Source organism: Ammospiza nelsoni, chromosome 1 (assembly GCF_027579445.1).
Source record: "Ammospiza nelsoni isolate bAmmNel1 chromosome 1, bAmmNel1.pri, whole genome shotgun sequence".
NCBI classification, from domain to species: Eukaryota; Metazoa; Chordata; class Aves; order Passeriformes; family Passerellidae; genus Ammospiza; species Ammospiza nelsoni.
This window is the reverse complement of record NC_080633.1, coordinates 130,580,803-130,600,078: the sequence shown is the minus strand read 5'-3', so window position 1 is coordinate 130,600,078 and position 19,276 is coordinate 130,580,803. Positions and strand designations below refer to the sequence as shown.

The following is a 19,276-nucleotide window of genomic DNA, read 5'->3' as shown; positions in this document are numbered from 1 at the left end:
GGTAAATAAATAAATATCGAGAGATAAGAGTGATTTTCAGCTGTAGATGATCCTTTTGCTTAAGTAGAACTGTGAAGGTGACCTAGTATCCAGGAGGTGGAGTCAAGTCAGATTAGGCATAAAGCTAAGTTCACAACAGCAAAGGTGATGCCACAGCATTTTCAGATACGTGAACATATACAGTACCACCCAAAGTTTTCAAGACAAAAACTTTGTAAAACTCAGTACAACAGAATATCCACACAGCATCAGTTTACTTTATAAATTACTGTTCTACTGAATTCATTTACAGAGGCTAAGGGAACAATAGATTAATTATTGCAATTAAAAATTCAGACAACTAATATATTAAGTTTTGACGTTTTACCATCCATATTAATGAGAGCATTTTTGCAAATGTACATAGAGTCCCACTTTGAGACATTTTAAAAACATTTAATTTAAAGTGAATGAAATCTGATTTCAAAGACTTTTTTAGAAATAATTTTCTTTAATTTGTCTTTAAGACAAGAATAACATTTTTAAACATCAATGAGGTCATGTAAGCTAAATAGTAACGACTACATTTAAGACACTTTATTTAAAAATTAAGATGTTAGTTTCTACCTACTAGACAACAGGTAAAACAAAACATAAAATATTTTTAAATGTTCATTTTTTATAAAAACAAATTCTACTATGTTAATTAAGATATATACATGAGAGGTTACCTTGGTAAGTCAACAAGAACAAATGGGATGATGCTTTCAAAATGCATACCTTTAGGAAGCACAGGAACAAGATCAGGAATTTAGGGGAAGGGGTAAAAGAATTAAATGTAAGTTACATGCTTTACAAATTTAGAGCCTTTTTAAATTTCTTTTGCTTTGGGCACTTCCTGGTGGAGCATCTTTTTTATTCTTCCGTTTTGCAGATAAACTATTACATTCTTTTGACCCATGGAATGCCTGCAGACATAAAATACAGAACTCAAATGCACATGCTTCTCTGCTACATAGTCCCAGTTTCATTACCAATTGATATTTAGCAGGATATTGACATCTTGGACAGGGTTTTAGAGCTTCATCAGTGAACAGAGTTTTAGCAACCTGTACCAAGAAGAGAGAGAAAACAGCTATTTATTCTAGTAAATGAAAATCTTCTAAAAACTGAAAATGAAGCATTTCTTAGATACCTACTTTCATGTATTCTTCCTGCCTGCTAGCTGAGTGGGGAACAGAACTGCATCTCCTGGGTGTAATTTCAGTGTGTGAAGGTGGTGTCTGTAAAACAGGAGTTCTGGCTTGACCTTGAACAAGCCTTAGAGCAGATCTATTGAGAATATTAAGTCTTGTAGCAGCATCTTCAGCCTTCAATAGATGTTCCTGTTAGTTTATAATTATTTAACAAAAGAAAAGGGAAAAAATTAGGATTTTATTTCATTTAGGATTTGCAGCTAGATTTTACTTGTTTGGGTTTTTTCTCTCTGAAACAACACATAAGAAAACAAAACTATATAAATCTAAATATATATACATGTATCTCACAAGTATTTACCATTAAATGTTTATATTTAGCAAGGGATCAAGAGAGATCAACAAAAACTAAGTAACAGGAGCAGGGTAGAAAGCCTTTTAGCACATTCTACTGGTGCTCATGGTTGTGAATTAGGACGTCTCAAAAGCAAGTGTGCATGTATCATGTGGAAGATCTGAAAATATATACTGCTATTAATATGCTTATTTCTCTAGATGCCCCTTAAAAAACCTTCTACATATCCTTTGATGTTCACAAATACAGCATGACACTGACACAGTCCTGAAAATTATCAGGAGGTAGAGTAGAGCAGGTCCTACAGCAGTGCAGACTAGAGTGAAATGGACAATGAGGAACAGCATGGCACAATGGTATGAGCAGAGTTTAAAATATAAAGCTAGAATTAGTCAAGGAAGAGATCCTACAGGATTCTCAAGAAAGGTCAGGAGGAGTAAATAAGAGTCTTACATGGTTGAAAGATCAGTACTCAAACTGCAGACAGCTGAAAAGCAGTAAGAGCCATTACATTCTCCTGTTAGAATCCATCACCTGCTCATTTTGGAAATGTCTCTGTCAGTTACTTTTCTGTAGCTATACAAGATGTTTCATCTTTCTATCTTCTTTCATAGTTAAAAAATAAAAAATCACCTTTGAGAACTATCTTACCCGAGCTGCTTGTTTCGGCTGTTTTGTGTACAGTTTTCTCCTCTTATCTGCATTTCTGTCTTGTACAATGATTTCACGCCAGCTTTTGCTTACTTTCCAAATGCTGGAACAAATAAAAAAATTGATTCACTTTCAATTTTTTTCAAGTAGTGCAGAAGTCATAATAGCAAGACTACCTAGTAAAGATTTTTGCATGGTTTCATAAACTCTTGGTCATTTTACAGACTGCTGCTATGGACTAGTTCTTTATTTTGTTATGCAACACAGGTCTCATACACTAAATATCACTGCATAACAGAAGAGTCTAAAGAACAACAGCAACACTAATAGTACAGCATCCATGACTTAGAAAATAAATTAATTTCTTCCTCCATATAAGCCACTTACCAAAATTGTTCCTAGTCACACTTGTGTTTAGAGTTCTGAAAACATCTGTGCCCTTAGACTTTCATCTATTCACCAATTCCCTTTGTTACAACAAAGGGATCAAGAGCATTGTGTGAAATGTAACAGTTGCTATTGATTAGAAATTAATCAAGAAGATTTCTCATGAATCAAAATTCTTTGATCATCTTCGTGCTTAGAAATAACTGAGGAAATAAAATACACAAGAAAAATTCAAGAAAATGTGTTTTGAGTGCTATGCACTATTGGGAACTTGTAATGAGGATTAATTACTTTCTAGGCTTAAAGTAATTTTTATATATTTTAAAATTTACAAGTATTGTGATTTAGTTTTGAGTTTATTAATTTTTCATGTTTTTTCAGCTTTTTAATGCCCCTATTTTTTAGATCTACACAGAAAGACCTACTTAATTAACAGTGAGAAAATGTCTCTTTTTTTCAGAAAAAAACAAATATTGTTGACAACAACACCCAGTATTCCACAAGTTATTCTCATTCATTTGCACAAGCATCCCTTTTTCCCTTTTTTTGTGTCTGTGAAGCAATATTACTTACCTGCATAGACTTTCTACTGTCGAAGCATCTAAAACTATAGCAAGAACATGTCTTAAATTTCTAGCTTTCAATTCTGTTAAAATATCTAATTTTTCAAGGCCCATTTTCTTGCCAATAAGTCCAGGAAGAACATGATCAAATGCAAATATTTCTGTTCCATCAATATTCTCTGAGATTTGCTTTTGGTGCAATCTTTGTTTTTGCAAGCAAATTTCATGAATTAATTTCAGAGCTGGAGTTCTTGAGAAATCCCCGTGACTTACAACCAGGTCTCCACTAGGCTGTTCTTTTAGAACTAACTCATGATCTTCACTGACAAAGTCTCTTTCTTTTGTTAACAAATGCATTGAAGTAGGACTGCCATGATTATCTTCTGTGTCTGACTGGGAGCCTAGTTCCCGAAGAGTGGATAACCTTCTGACTCGCTCAAGTTTTCTTGTCTTTCTTTTACTGTCTAAAGTTCTAGAATCTTCTTTGTGCTTTTGGAAGAGCTCTTGGAAAGATCCATCGTAATCAGACAATGAGTCTCCTGATTTGTCCAAAGGAAGTGAATTATATCCACTGTCTTCTGGTGTTGAAAGATCTGCGTAATTTGCTACCTTAACAGGGGAAGAGTTTATATCACATAGTCCAAAGTTCAAGTTCTCTACTGGGCTGGGGATAGAAGTCAGGTATTTGCCCTCACTGGCCTCAGGTAGGCTACTCCTACTGTAAGCAGGAGTCCTAAGCACCCCATCTTTAACACTCATAAGAATATTTTCATTGAATTCCTTAGTGTTACTAGCAGTGACATCCTTCCACTGAATTGGAGACAAACCTTCTGATTCTAACAATAAGGGGTCCTTACATTGGGAATCCTCTAGTGTAGAAGTCCTTTGTTGGGAAAAGGAAAGCCTCCTTTTTGGAGAATTAGGATTAGAATTCTCAGGTTCTGAAGTGCTAGTTGTCAGAGTTTTGTAACCTTTTGGAGAATATGCAGCTGTTTGTGAAAGCTTTTCTTCAGAGCTCAAAACACAAGAGAATATTTTTTTCCTGATGCTTCCTGAAGAACTAAGTTGTCTTTCACAGCATCCTACAGTTGTGCCAGCTTCAACAGTATTGGGTAAAAGCAGCCTTCTGCGTAGTGAGGAACCTTTTCTACCTGATTTAGGAGTTTCAAAAAAATCTGCACTTCTCTTTGTTTCTCTTTCTTCTGATAATGAGATAGAATTTAATTCTTTTTCAATCGGTGGTGACCTGGAAAAGAAGGCACTTGGATGGACGTGCTCAGAATGCCCCTGTAGCAACGATACACTTGTTACACTGGGTGCTTCTTCACGGTCTGCCTCAGGATCTTTTCCTGACTCATTGCATCTGCTGTCCAGAAATGCTGAAGTGCGACACATGTCTTTAAAATTGGAGTATTTAAAGCTGCTCCTGGGAGGTGTTAATCTATTTCTTTTAAGAATATTGAACCTCACTAGAGGACTGTCTGACATCTTCTGCTTGACACTTTGACTTTGTAAATAAAGATACCACTGTTGTTTCTGAAACAAACAATAAAAGCAGTCACCAAAACCCCCTCAGATTAGAGAGAAAGCATTGTGCAAGTCTATCAAGATAACAGTCATAACAAAAGTGTTGTCGTTAGTCTCAGTAGAAACAGTGCTTATACATAAACAAAAAAATAGATGGTTACAATGAGTGATTAAAATGCACATTGTACTGTGAGGCAAATAAAACATATATGCAGTTAGCTAACTGACCTGGCATTTCTCATCTATGGAAATGCACTTCAAGTAAGCTACACAGCAATTAGAGGCTCATTGCTGCTGAAATTGGCAACAAAACTCCCCAGCATTCTAGTAGAGCCAAGATTTTTATTAGCACTGTTACTGGTTCATCCAGCAACTAATAGTTCAGTACTCAAGAATGAGCAGAAGCTCTGGTAATAGGTGAGTTTAGATAAAAGATATTTTCTCCTTAAGTAAAACAAGAGGAATCATGAAGTTACAAGTCTAGAAGTTTCCCTATTATTTATCTCCCTAGAGTCCCCAGAGGAATGAATTCGACCTCTAGTTACAAAGAGAAAAGTGCTTTTTTATCTGCCTTAACATTTAAGTGTTATTTTGTAAAGAAGCTCTCTGCTTTTGGTCATCACTACAGGTAAACTGAGTGTTCTGAAGGCTTACATTTTAAAGAAAATGACTGACTAGAGACACACTCACCAGGTACATAGAATTTAAGAGCTACTATATATTTTCCTAGAAAGGTTAGAAGTGGCTAGTGCACACACTTAAATAAAAGATGTGTGGAAACAGGCTAACTTTTGCCTCTCATACACTGCAGAGTTTCTCCACCCTAACTGTAGTGGCATTGGGTCACTGTTTTCTATGCACAGTAACTGTTATGACTAATGCAGCGAGAGGGCTGTTCCCACAGACACCAAAGTCATTCACATCAGGGTTGCAAGACTCAAGAGTTTGAATCAGCACCTTTTACTGTAGTATGTTGCCTCTAGAACTGATATTCTGGAACATAAAGCCTAGAATTAGCAACTGAACTTTCAAAACAGAAGTAGCCATCTTTAAAGGTGGCTTCAAGCCCGACTACTAAGCCATTGCTAATATCCCAACAGTCCTTTCTTAGTCTAGCCCTAAGCCACTAAATACTGGCAATGGGAACTCAAACTGCTCGAGAGAAGGGAGGCAGAACTATTCTTTGATGATCTTGGGTCATTAATCAGCATTTTTTGACCGACATGGAAAGCACTTTTTAGGATGATTGTAATATTTTTAAAAAATGCTTTGTTTTGTTTTCTACTGTAAGAAGACAGCAACAAGAGAAGTTCAGAAGGAAAAGGATGTTAAACAGCAGAATAAAACCTTGATGTTAAGACATACACAATCTTGCTAATGTCAGTATGAAATCAAACAGACTTAAACAAAATCCACATACAGAACTGAGAAAAACTCTTCTATCAAAGACAGGTATGTGAAAATAATTCCAAGACAAAAACAAACTGAAATCTGACATGCTTTGTTCCCTTCTCCCATTCACTTCTATAAACACCTTTCTTTCCCATTTGTTTTCTGTCTCTGCTTTTACCTTGTTCCTTGTTTTACACGATGAAAAGTGACAGCACAAATAGGAGACACAAGGGCAAAGCTCTTAGTGTTTAGTGAGTTAGAGATTACTTCTTTGCTGCTGCAGACCAACTCCAAACAGCATTTAATGTTTCATCTACATCACTTCTCCATGTTTTAGAAGATCTGTAAGTACTGGTGTCCCCCAATGGTTGATCCTGGGCTCACTATAGTTCAACTCATCATCTGTGACTTGGATGAAAGGGGCAGACACCTCCCTCAGCAAGTTCACTGATGGCACAAAGCTGGGAGAAGCAGCCAATACCCCACAGAGCTGTGCAGCCCTTCAGAAGGACCTGGGCAGGCTGGAGAGATGGGCAGAGAACCATCTGAAACTCTAAGAGGTGAATGCAGATCCTGCACCTGGTGAGGAACCTCAGGGACCACCAGTCCAGGATGGGGGCTGATCTGCTGGGAAGCAGCTCTGCAGGGAAGGTCCTGGTGGAGAACAAAATGTCCATGAGCCAGCAGGGTGACCAAGAAGGCCAAGGGTACCCTGTGGTGCATGAGGAAAAGCATTGCCAACTGGTTAAGGGATGTGATCCTGACCCTCTGCTCAGCCCTTTTGAGGCCTCACCTGGAGTGCTGCATCCAGTTCAGAGCTTTCCAGTTCAAGAAAGGCAAACAAATACTGGAGAGAGTCCAGTAGAGCTATGGAGATGATTAGGGGACTGGAACACCTGAGTTATGAGGAAAGGCTGGGCCTGTATAGCCTGGAGAAGGGACCTTATCAATGTCTATCAGTATCTGAAGGGAGGGCACCAAAAGGATGCAGCCAGGCTCCTCCTGGTGTTGCCAGGTGATAGGACAAGAGGCAATGGCAGAAACTGCTGCATAGAAAGTTTCACCTGAACACAGGAAAAAATTTCTTTACTGTGAGGCTGACAAAACACTGGAAGAGGCCACCCAGAGAGTTCATGGGGTCTCCTTCTCTGGAGATATTCAAAAGCCGTTTGGACACAACCCTGAGTAATGTGCTCTAAGGACCCTGCTCAAGCAGGAAAGTTGGACTAGATGATCTCCAGCGGTCCCTTCCAATCTTACACATTCTGTGATTCCATGGTTTTAGGAACTAGGCTGAAAAGGCTTTGTCATGAACCAGAAAAGAACTTTTTCCTACATTTTTAAAGGTATGAAATCTCTGTGCAGTACACTTCTATACTTCAGTCAATTATTCATTAGCAAAGGACCACATGAGCATAGCTCTTCTTTTTGTAAGAAGACAAAGACCTATAAAAAAAAATCTGTCATAACAAGAGGGCATTATCTTCATTTTTATGCTGAATTTTGCAAAACTACAGTTAATTAGCAAGTGTTGTCAGTAGATATTATTGCCAAAAATGTTGATAGAGATTTAAACTGAATGCTAGAGACAGCTGTTCAAAATCTCAATCCCACCAAAAAAAAAAATCACATATCCACACTTACCTTTCAAAATATTAGTATTTCCCTTAAATACAGTCGAACTAATCACACATTTAACAAAAGCCCAAAGGCTCCCAGGCTTAGAAAATTAATTTTCAGGCAGGATGCTGAAGAAACAACAACAGGAAAACCTCATGCTTGCAGTTTCATTCTCAGGCATTCTATGGGAGAATTAAGAACAGAATAAAAATTAAAACATTACAGTATAAAAGAAGCAAACTTGTGCTTCAATTAACATCAAAATCACCACAAAGCAAGATTTTGCAGCTATAAGGGAGGTCAGAATAGCAGAGTTAAAGAAATTTTGGTAAGTCAAGTAGAAGCCGAATATAATGCTGTACAGCGGCCAGCGTCCGGCAGGGGGAGCCTGTGAGGACACGACATCGATTCGGATCTGTTAGAAAACATTGCAGGAGAATATAAATAAAACTGCCAATTGACAATGAGTGAACAACGGCCGCCCATTAAGCTTCATTTCACCTCTTTTCTATACCTCTCCGTTCATTCATACATTTTTATAGTTATTTTTACTTCTTTACGCCCTACTCCACAATTTTGAAACCTCACATGGAGTATTGCCTTCAGCCCTGAGGCCCCCAAAAATAAGGAGGACATGGACGTGTTAGAGTGAGTCCAGAAGGAGAGCATGAAAATAATCAGAGGGCTGGAGCACCTCTGCCTGAAGAGTCTGAGACAGTGAGGGCTGCTCAGCCTGGAGAAGAGAATCCTTCAAAGAAAATAACTGTAGCCTTTCAGTACCCCGTGGGTGCCCATTGAGAAAGCCAGAGACTTTTTACAAGCGCATTTGGTGATAAAACAAGGCAGTAAGGTAAGGACTTTAAACTGAAATAAGGAAAGTGAGGTTGGATGTTAGGAAGAAATTCTTCACTATGAGGGCAATGAGACACTGGAACAGGTTGCCCAAAGAAGCCACTCCATCACTAGTAGTGTTCAAGGTCCCACTGGATGTGGCTCAGAACAACCTGATCTACTAGAAGAAGGCCCTGAGCCCCATGGAAGGGGCTCAGAACTGGATGATCTTTAACATCCCTTACAACCTGAACCATTCTGGGATTTACACAAATCCCAGTACACACCTCGAGCTTGTATATGATTCTTTTCCAAACTGTAGTACCTGCACAAATTAAGCTTTAATTTAATACAAAATCTCATTTTACAAATGCAAAAGGAAAAGCCTTTCAGAGGTGCTAAACATTTCTCATAATAGAACAAGAGTCTATTTCTACTCACAAGAGATACCTAAAAAAATCTCTTATAACACTACCTTTTATAAGCACTTTTTTTTATTATGAGAATTTAATCTACTAAATTTGAGCCATAACACCACACCTTTTTCATTTGGGGATCTAACTAGTTCCTGGAAGTTTTATTAGCCTTGTGTTAGATGTGATCAAACAGATGTGCAGGGAAGGAAAGGCGGGTCACACCTAGTCAATTACAGAGGAAGTAACAAAATCAATATCTACTAAGGACAGATTTATGTGCTCTGTGCATTTCTCATATCTATTATTAACTTCGCCATTCTCAAATCAATTTACAAGTAAACTGCAAATTTTCTGGGAGTTTACTGGACAAAATAATTCATATTCAGAGACCCAAACTAAATTTAGTACGGGATTCACAGATTCGGACAACGAATAATTTCTAACAAGTTTAGTCTTCCCAAGCACCCTAAAGAGGTGAACATGTTGGTTACTAGAAGACAATATAAATGGTATCTCCAATGTAGACATAAATTCTAGGATGGAGTTACACCTGTTCCTAGCAACTTATATTCCTCAGTAATACACACAGAATACTTATGCATTGAACAATTTTGTTACCACTGCTAACAAAACAGATAAAGACAAAGTCTTGGTGATACAGAAATATGTTTGCTGTTATTTAAACAGATACGGTATCTGCAGTAAAACAGACTCCGCTCTTTGGCCCCAGTGTCACTGATACCTTCCAGGTAATAATATTGAAGATGACACAGCCAAGTCCTGTCTGCATGATGTGGGTCACTTACCCTAATTTGTGAAGCAAATCAAGATCTTCCAGAGCAAATGCGGTGTATTCAAAGTATTGCTTACCCCTAGTGATAACCTGAAGTAAGAAAGTAAGTATGTGGAGAGAAAAGAAAGAGGTGCAAGAGAAACATTACCCAGCCAAGAGAGTTTTCACTCCACAAATACATGTGTTAACTGCAAAGCCTAATTACCCAGCGATGGCGATAATAGAGACGCAGCTGAGGACCAGCACCCGAGGGTCTCTCGGTCCCCTGGGATGCCGGACACGAGCAAAGCAACGGCTTCGCTTTCTCGCCTGGCAAACCGGTGGGCACAGAGCGGAGCCTGGAGGCCGCCCTCCCACCGGGAGCAGCTGAGGCGCCGGCGGGGCACCCCGAGCAGGGCTGAAAGCGAGGAGCAGGAGGAAAGGCGGGCTGGAGGAACTTCAGCAGCTCTCGCCGCCCGGCCCCAGGCCCGTTGCCCTTGGCGAGGAGCCGCTTCGCTCTCCCCACCCACACCGGCCCCTCGCGTGCGGCCGCCGCCGCTTTCCCTCGCTCGGCTTTGAACTACCCGCCCTGACCAACCGCTGCCTCCCCGCCCCCTCCGCGCTGGCCCGGCCGGGAGCCTGAGGAGACCGGGAGTGCCCAGCCCGCCCCGCGGGGACGTGAGGGAACAGCGGCGAGGCTTGCCCCGCTCCTCACGCTTTACACCTCAGCCCCACGGCCCCCGCCGCACCCAGCCCACTGTTAAAGCGCCCCTGAATCGCTCCCGCCCCTGCTGTGCTTCCCCAGAGGCTCCCAGTGAGGGTGAGGTTTTCCCGCCTCTGCCAGAGCCCACTCCGCTCCCTACGATGGAGGGGAGTATGGGGCGGAGGCGCAGGGGCGCCGGCTCTAAGGGGTGGCTCAGGGGTGCCTGAGGCATTCACAGCGAATAATCCTTATCTGCACCACAGCCTTTAAGCTTGGGTTATAAGGGCGCTATTTAATTTGAGTTAATTAGCACCTTTTACCGGACAGCCCAGGACTAAACAGTCACAGAGCATTTGTCAAGTACATCACCTTCAAAGCAGTCGAGAGGAGGATCCCCGACTCCAGCACTGCGTAGGTTCTCCTCAGATCTCCCCATGATACTTTTTGCCCGAGATTCCACGAAGGACCATTCTCCCTGGCTACAGTGTAGAGCACATTTTCCACACCTTGTCCTGTCGTGAACGGCCTACGGGCTACTCCCGTTGAATTTGTTAAAAATCTTGTAGTAATTCAGAAACTGGCGGCTGAGTTTTGCTGCGGTTTTAGTTTTTCTGTAAACTAAAATAAACCCAAATACCAACCCGCCAAAACAATGACCACATGGATGGCTGTTTTTCCTGGGCTCGGTAAGGATAACGGGAGGCTTCACACCGGCGGGATGGGGAATGTCAGACCTAAAACCGACTCTAAATGCAACACCTACGTTTTAATAAGAAAACTCCCGGTTTTAGTAAAGTATCCTCTGTTCGTGGGGTCTGGCAATTTCTCAGCCTTCCCCTTTGGCAACTCCGCTCCTCCTGGTGTGAGGCAGCCTGAGAGGGGCCCGAGGAAATAAGGGGTTAAAAGTTCCCGACTCAGCCGGCGGAAGCAGACATTATTAGGGAAAGAATATCGCTTTATTTGACTGCAAGGTAACAGTTATGGCTAAAAAGCGAAAGGTTCTTGGATTATCTCCCCCTTCCTTTTTAAAAAGAGAAAACATTAAAAGCTTTCTTCAAGGTAGTAAACTTTTCTGAGGGTGTTTTCTGTGGTACCGTCTGTTTCGCAGGAATAAAATTGTTTTTCAAATATTTGTACTTATTTATAAAATATCTTCTCAGTAAACCTGGAAGCTTACTAGTGGGACACAGCCGCTGCAAACTCTGGCTCCGTCACTCAAACCTGGATGGATTTATGCGAGCTGGATCAAAAATATCCAGAAATTTAACAAGTCGTAATTGCGACATTTTATGCAATACACAGAAGTCACACTACAAAGTGTGTTTTAACAAAAAGAAACAAAACAAAAAACAAACAAAACAAAAACAACAATTACAAAAAAAAACCCAACCAAAACCTGAGAACGCTACTTCTAACAAGTGAAACGAGGTGAAACATTCTGCAACACTCGCACTGCGCTCGGTTACGGCTGCATTTCCTTCCCCTGTCTAAAGTACCTGTACCCCTGTGCCTTCCCCATCTCGACATACAAGCCTTTCCTCTCATTTGCCTACCCATTCCCCAAGAATTATTTCACTTTACAGTACAGTGGGAGTCTCTCACACCGTCTCAACACTCTCTGCTACTCTAAATCCGAAGGAGCATCTTTAGGGCTAGAATTTACCAGCAGATGGGAATGGGACTTACCAAAGCGCTCCTCTCGTAAGAAAGGGGCGGATTTTATCGGAAACGGCTGAAGTAACCGAAGCTTTAAGATCTGGTAAAGCATCCTATTTTTCCAAGTGAACGTTGAAAGGATGCCGATAATCAAACAATTACATTATTTCTTTATTAATAATGGAAACTTTATTTTCAGAGGATTAACTAAATTCTTCATGGAGATATTTTTATTAAGTCCTTTTAAATTTGTCGGTTGACAAACGCATTTTTAAAATACTAACGAGCCTAGAGAAATAATACCGGAGGGGGGGGGGGGCGGTGGGCGGGGGTTGCTATTTGCTTTTCTAGGATTTGCTAATTTCTTACCATGCGTTTACCAAGAGAGAGCTCAGGCTGTTTTTCTCCTCTGTTTAAACCTCTTGGTACCCACCCATACCAGCGGCTCCGTAGCAGAGGAGCGTATGCAACTAGTGAGCTATAACAATACCTCTGCCTTTTACAAACCATTTTTCTTGCCCGTGCTTCATTCTGACATTCCAAAAGTTATGTTTAGCTTTATTCTTAAAGAGCAGTGTGAAGAAGCAAGTCTGAAGCCATTTCTGTGATTTTATTACGTTTAATTTAAACACAAAATTAGGAAAACTACAATTATTTTCTATTATCTGAGTTCATTTTGGGGAAGTTACAAGTCCTATATGAAGGTCATTTGCTGGTAGGAGAACATCAATGAATTACAACTGATAAAACCTCATCCGTACTAATTTGGATGCTTAGGAAATAATTTTCATTCAATATTCAGAAACAGAAAGAGATCTTTCCTCAAACTAGGGAACCTTAGAACGATCTAGTAGTTTAAATTGGCATGTTCACAAAACATAGTATTCGTTAAACATGGGGGGGAGGGAGGAAAGAAATACAGCAAAGATACTTAATTATACAAACTGTCAGTCGAAGATTCAAAATTCCTGCCGCAAGCGAGGTGGAGCCAGTGACAAAGAGCAAGCGGTGTCGTTTCAAATCTTGCCCGCACTGCTTTAGTTTAGTACGTCGGGAAATACCGACACATGAACTTCTTTCATCACAGAACCTGACACTTAAAATGTGCAATATATATGTTTGTAGTATGTAAGTCTGGCTTCATGTGGGTACATATGATACCGACCACGGCATCCAAATATCAAGATGCCGGGTTTATCCACGAAATTTTTGGTAAAATGCTTCTGAAAACAGAGGGGACCTTAGGTAGAACACCTCGGTGGTTTAAAACTCCGCAGCTGTATGACCAGGTCTGGCGCGGGGCGTTCTCCATCCCGAATATGTTGGGTACAGCTAAAAAAAGAATGAAAACATCGGGTACCTTGGGGCTCATTTTACCTAACCATGCAGCTGCCTACTTTCTTTATTGACAACTGACGCTGCTATTCGTATGGAAGCTTCTGTCTTAAAATAATCTGTGTGCCTTTTTTTCCCCCCAGGTGGCTAACACCCAGAACGGAATATTTGTTATTTTCTCAGCCTCATTACCATTGGCGGCGGGGTGAAGCACAGCCCGCCCCGCGGGCGCCGCGCGCGCGTCATCAGCGTGCGCCGGGGAGGCGGCGAGGCCGGCGGAGCGGCGGGAGCGGCGGGCGGCTCCTCCGGGTGCTCCCTTTGCGGTGCTGGTGCGGCCGTGGTGGGCAGGGAAGGGCCGGGACCAGGCTCGTGGGCTTCGTTTCTGCGTGCCAGACCCGCGGGACGGAGGTTGGAATTGGGGCGGGATGGGGGGCCTGGGGCCCGTTCCCTGTGGGGGCTGTCTGCCCTTCTCCTTCGCTCCTCTGCGAGACGTGAAGGAGCGGGTTGGCCTCTTTTACGGGCGCATGAAAGATGCTCGGAGAGAGGACCTCATTGATATGTAAAAATATCTGAAGCGAGGGGTGCCAAGAAGATGAAGCCAGGCTCCTCTGGTTGGTGCCAAGCACTAGGACAATAGGCAGCAGGCAGAAACTGAGGCATAAGAAATTCCACCTGAATTGGAGCAAGAACTTCTTTACAGTGCGAGTGACTGCTCACTGAACAGATTGTTCAGAGAGGTTGCAGAGTCCCCCTCACTGGAGATACTCAGAAACCATCTGGGTGCACTCCTGTGCCATGTGCTCTAGAATGATCCTGCTTAAGTGGGGAGGTCGGACCAGGTGACCCACTGGTGTCCTTTCCAGCCTTTCCCATTCTGTGCTTTGCTGAGGTGACTTGCACATGGTACCCCCACGTCTCTGCAATGGATTCTGGCTGCACCCCAGCACATGTTGCTGCATCACTGGGCCTGTGGGCTCTGCCAGCTTGGTGGCACTTAGGGCTGCAGGGTGTGTGAAGGCCAGCTAAACTATGGTACCTCCCTGCAAAACACAGAACTGAATTCACTGCTGCCCTTAGCAGCAGTATAATTTTACTGCACAGGAAGCACTACCCAGGTTATTTAGCTACAACTGTGATCCACCTTAGTTCAGCTGTGTTTTAGATGTCTGTTGTTTTCCAGTGGTAGTGGGTGGCTGCACATACCTTACTGCAACGTGCTGACACAAAAAAACTGTAGCACATGTGAGTTAAGATACCACTATGATTATGGTGTACCATACTTGAAAGCTGTAGAGTGTAATGGATTCTTTCCAGTTCTCCTAAATGGAGTGACGTAGTGGGAGTTTATATTTCCAGCAAGGAAATTCTTAACATTGGCAGGAAGGAGGAAAAAAAATATTACTCATTGGTCTTTAATATTTGAAATACTGTTTAATATAAAACATCATGTTGTCCTCATCCTTAGATATTTTCTATACCAGAGTGGTAAAGCTCTGTGGAACCTGATGTTACTTTGCTTTTAAGAAGTCAAACTAAATGACTTTCTGAAGTCTCTTTCAGCCTGAATTAACCCATGCCCTGTGCATCAAATATAAATGGAATTTGTTTGTATTTACTTTTAAGGAAGTGGTTTCATGTTCTCTTACCTTTAGCTTGAGATATTAAAGTGATTGTATATGCCTTGGAAACAAAAAACAAACCAAAAAATCCCACACCCAAGCTAATGTGCATGTTGTGTATTTTTTGTTTTAGAACATGGATTCACAGAAGGATGTTCAGCCTCCAAAGCAGCAGCCAATGATTTACATTTGTGGAGGTAAGGAAAAGACATTACTGATTTTTTTATTACTTGTTACTGGAGATTTGGTGCTTTAACAATGAATGGTGCTTAGTCATTACACTGAAGGGTGCATAGATACAAATAGTTGCAGTGTATGATGTTTAAAGCTTTATGCAGTGATGGTGACACATGTATGGGGTACATACACAGTGTTGTGGAGGTAATTCCCTGGAGCTTGTGTTGCTGTGTGGAGCTCCTCCATCTCTGTATGTTTTATTGACAGTGCTGTAAGGGCATTCAGCTTTCCCTGAAGTACAGCAGTCAAATTCTCTCTTACCTATAGACAAATCAACAACTTAAAAATTGTTGATTTTCGGGAATCCATGGAATATTTTGTCTTTTGTCTTTGTGCTTTGGAGGGATGAACTGAAATTTTCAGTAGTAGATGATCTAGTATCAAGTGTGGAATGTGTTCTATGCAGTAATATTTGGGTGATTTTTACCAAGATTCTCTTTTATCTTAATGTAAGTGAAGCTTGCTTTTTATTTTTTCTTTTTCTTTTTTTTCATGGTATCTTGTTACCTTTGAGCTCTTGATACAGATTCATTGCACTTGCTATGTTTGTTTGCCACAAGTAGGAATTTGACTGTCACAACTTTTCAAAGTTATCTTTGCATTAACAGTGCTGTTCTTCTTTGCCCCCACTTCCTTTTTCTTCCTCCATAACATCAGAATGTCATACAGAAAATGAAATAAAGGCAAGAGATCCTATCAGGTGCAGAGAATGTGGCTACAGAATAATGTACAAGAAAAGGACAAAAAGATGTATCCTTTTACAAGTGCACTTGAATGCCTTTGGAGAGCTGTGAAGGGAGACAAGGGGAAATGGAATGTAAGGGAAACAGAATGGAAGATTCAAAAAATCACATAGCAATTCTTCAGGGTCAAAAATCAATACAGGAGAGCAAACTACTGTAGAACAATCTCTGCAGTGTTATTTGGCACCTGGATTTCTTTTCTGGCACTTTGTCTTTTTTTTTTTTTCCATTTTCTTTCTAGATTAAGTTACTATAGTCTGCTGGGTAACATAGTGGTAATTGTTGATATTATTCAGCATCTTATTATAGATGACTTTTGAAATACTTTATGTAGAAAGTTGTGATTAGATTTAGACAGTCTCTTTTCCTCTCCCCATCTTTTTTTCAATCACAACATATTTTTTCTTTAACTGCATTATTCCAGTGGTAGTTTTTGATGCTCGATGATGTCTGCTGAAGATAGTGACTTCATTATACAATCTTTCTGATAACTTTGTTCTGTAAAACTGTTTGTGTGTAAATGCACGCTCTTATTTGTGTTTTAAGAGATTGAAATATTAAAGTTCATTGTAAAACTAAATTTTGTCTATATTGTCTTCCATCAGTAGATTTCTAAAGCTGTTGTTTAAATTGTAGTCAAAGTATGCAGTGTTTTTTAAATTCAGTGATAATTGTATTCTTTTTGAGTTATCTTTGTTTTCATTACTCTCATCTAAACTTTATTTGTATTTTAACTTTGCTAAATGTTCTTTGGACTCCAATGAACTGCATAAAATAACTGTGATTTGAATAAATTCTACTGAAAATAAATAGAAGGCTAGATTTGAAACTGATCTGGATTTCAAAAAAGAAAATCTTAAAGGACATCAGAGCACCCAATGCTGGCACCCAGTTGTGGACATGTCAAAAGTATGGATGTCTGAAAGTGTGAAAAAATAATTTCTCCTGAAAGAAGAGGGAGAGGGAGGCAAGTTAAACATTAAGAAGCAATATGGAAACAGAAATTTCTTAAGTGCTGTTTGACTTGTTTGTATTCAAGGAAAGAATTAAATCTGTGTTACAAAAATTTTTTGGGTAGCACCCCAAAAAAGTGAGATCTTGTTTTGCTTTTCAGATGACTTTTCAGGGGTCTGTAATAAGTGGTGGGTTTGTGATGATGAGCCAAAACTTTTTGCATCTGTCTGTTTGTAATGTGTGTTATGTAATACCACTGAAGGGTACTACTCTATACTGCTGGATTGTGTGTGTCTGATCACCATTTTGATGGTGCTGAGATAACTTGCTTATCTCATCACTGTAATAATATCTTTTTTAACGTCTGCATGACTGTGCGATGGCTTGTAAATGAACTGCACTGGCTTGCTATAGGGGATGAAAAGAGCATTCTGAGATGCTGTTTTGGGGCTTTTGGTTAAGATTTTCTTAGGTACCTGATCTATGCTACAAAGACTAGATTTTTTTTCCTGGAAACCAGATACACTCGGGTATAAATGATAACCTTTTTTAACACACAGCTGCCATCAGTTCACCAGCCTGGCCCGCACAGCGTGCACCTTGTGCCTGCACAGCAGAACGAAGGGGTCGGCTGTGACACGGCTGCTGGGAAGGGTGAGGAGGAGCGGGCGGCCGCCGCGCTGCCGAAGCTCGCCGGCGCACGGAGGCGGGCTGGGTCCGTGTGCCGGCATGCCGGGTGCCTCTGGCTGCGGACTAAGGCGGCGGAGAGCCCCACTGCCCTCGGGAAGGGGCACGGACATCCTTTGGAGAGTAGCCCTGGGGGTGTGCAGAGCTGACGGGCAACACTTAACTGGGGACACCGGCGTCGGGAGAGGGACCGCTTGCTCGCCGCTGAGTGAAATACTACGCTGAAACACAAGGGTGATGCGCGCACCGGGCGCTGTATCTCTGCCCGCCCTCGGCAGGCGCTCCCCTCAGCCCGGATCCCCGCCCTGAGCCCAGCTGCGCCTGCGCGGCCTGGGCGAGGGCCGGGCGGCCCCGGCTGCGGTGTGGGCAGGGCCGCGTCCGTGTCCCGGAGACAGCGCGGCCCCGGGCAGGTGGGTGCCGGAGAACGACAGGGCGACGGCAGTGTGGCCGCTGGAGCCCGGCGGGGCTCTGCGGGAGCCTCGGCAGGGCATCCCTGGGGCGGGCAGCGCCGTGTCCCCGGCGCCATGTTGTACATAGCAACAGTTGCTAGGCACGGGCCGGCCGCGCTGCCCCGGCTCCGGCGGGGCGTCAGGGCAGCCCGGGGCCGGCCTGGAGGTGAAGCCCCGATCCTGCCGGGGCCGTGTGGGGAGGCTGTACTGCAGCCGGGCTGTGTCATCACGAGCCCTGGGCACCGCGGTGCCCGAGAGCTGCGCTGGGCAGCTCCTCCCGGCCGCGGGAATAAACGGGAAAAACCGCCGGTGGTGATGAGCTTTTAATTCTTCTACTCTTCTTTAATGATTTCCTACATTTGTCCCTCTTCCATGCGACTTCTTCCTTTTCCAGTACTGAAACCGTAAAGTCTTGGGGCAGAATCTCTATGCAACACCTAATTATTACCAGTTATTATTTAAGTGCTACTGTATTGTAAACATTTTTGTGTAACTACAAATTAATGTGCGTAATTATGCATGACATTAGAGCATAATTATTTTAATTTGGTCTATAACTACACATAGCTGTTTTCACATACTAGGTAGTTGCCCTTATTGTATTTCTTCAAAATTAACTGATTGCTTTGTGCACTATATAAAAGGGGGGGAAAAAAGAATTTCAGCTCCATAGAGCTTGTGGTCAAAATAGAAAAAGATGCAGATGAGCAGATCAAAGGGACAGGGAGACAGAAATGTCTCATTTGAATCCCTCATTTCTTCGTTTACAGACTTACTGGAAAAGATTCAGATTCGTGTGTAACATAATCAGAGACCGAGAAAATGCAGTCAGCGAGGAAAGAGAAGTGAATTTATTTTGTCTACAGAGAAGCCAAAGATTTTTGTTCCTTTAGATATGCTGCACTGGTTAATGTCTTCCCCCCTCTGAAAAAAAGGAGTGTCGTTCACTATCTTCTCCTTTGTGATTATCCCACTTGGTTAAAACAGGTATGTGTTAAATAGAACAGAGAATGCGGTAGGCAAAAATTGGCAATTTTTAAGTGGTTTTTCCGAATTGTTCTGACTTGCAGTAGAGTTGCATACTCTTACAAAGCATATCTCATACTTCTGTCTGTAAACCTCTAGTCAGGGACAGTTAATGTGATCAGACCTTCAAATCTGATATTTTTTCTTTTACAAGTCTGCTTGCATGAGAGAGTGGAGT

At 41.8% G+C, this 19,276-nt stretch overlaps 3 protein-coding genes across 6 annotated transcripts in view; 2 read left to right on the top strand and 1 right to left on the bottom strand.

The window, feature by feature from the left end:
* Positions 1-244: 244 nt before the first annotated feature.
* Positions 245-12,261, bottom strand: FBXO43 (F-box protein 43). Of its 4 annotated transcripts, XM_059480054.1 has the most exons (7): positions 10,762-10,928; positions 9,724-9,800; positions 7,695-7,852; positions 3,142-4,667; positions 2,182-2,284; positions 1,179-1,364; positions 245-1,088 (listed from the first exon to the last, which is right to left on the bottom strand). In XM_059480054.1, the coding sequence occupies exons 4-7, from the start codon at positions 4,617-4,619 to the stop codon at positions 840-842; spliced, it is 2,016 nt and encodes a 671-aa protein (XP_059336037.1). In that variant the 5' UTR covers positions 4,620-4,667; positions 7,695-7,852; positions 9,724-9,800; positions 10,762-10,928; the 3' UTR covers positions 245-839. The 4 variants fall into 4 exon arrangements, with proteins under 4 accessions (XP_059336037.1, XP_059336053.1, XP_059336029.1 ...); XM_059480070.1 differs by lacking the exons at positions 9,724-9,800; positions 10,762-10,928 and adding an exon at positions 12,079-12,261; XM_059480046.1 differs by lacking the exons at positions 9,724-9,800; positions 10,762-10,928 and adding an exon at positions 9,916-10,124.
* A 1,314-nt stretch (positions 12,262-13,575) lies between these two features.
* POLR2K (RNA polymerase II, I and III subunit K) lies at positions 13,576-16,562 on the top strand. Its single transcript, XM_059483205.1, has 4 exons — positions 13,576-13,791; positions 15,136-15,199; positions 15,897-15,989; positions 16,407-16,562. Exons 2-4 carry the CDS (start codon positions 15,139-15,141, stop codon positions 16,427-16,429), a joined length of 177 nt encoding a protein of 58 aa, XP_059339188.1. The 5' UTR covers positions 13,576-13,791; positions 15,136-15,138; the 3' UTR covers positions 16,430-16,562.
* Positions 16,563-18,841: 2,279 nt separating this feature from the next.
* Positions 18,842-19,276, top strand: part of SPAG1 (sperm associated antigen 1) — a 36,600-nt gene continuing 36,165 nt past the window's right edge. Inside the window, exon 1 of the mRNA XM_059487878.1 lies at positions 18,842-19,059. The gene's annotated coding sequence lies outside the window, so the exon portion shown is untranslated. The remainder of the gene's footprint in view (positions 19,060-19,276) is intronic.

Excerpts from the sequence above, each read along its gene's own strand:
- POLR2K (XM_059483205.1), top strand. The coding sequence starts at position 15,139 with ATGGATTCACAGAAGGATGTTCAGCCTCCAAAGCAGCAGCCAATGATT. Across the intron at positions 15,200-15,896 it reads AATGATTTACATTTGTGGAG|AATGTCATACAGAAAATGAA; the intron begins GTAAGGAAAAGA and ends CCATAACATCAG. Across the intron at positions 15,990-16,406 it reads CAAGAAAAGGACAAAAAGAT|TGGTAGTTTTTGATGCTCGA; the intron begins GTATCCTTTTAC and ends GCATTATTCCAG.
- FBXO43 (XM_059480070.1), bottom strand. The coding sequence starts at position 4,619 with ATGTCAGACAGTCCTCTAGTGAGGTTCAATATTCTTAAAAGAAATAGA. Across the intron at positions 2,285-3,141 it reads ACAGTAGAAAGTCTATGCAG|CATTTGGAAAGTAAGCAAAA; the intron begins GTAAGTAATATT and ends TATTTGTTCCAG. Across the intron at positions 1,089-1,178 it reads GGCAGGAAGAATACATGAAA|GTTGCTAAAACTCTGTTCAC; the intron begins GTAGGTATCTAA and ends TTCTTGGTACAG.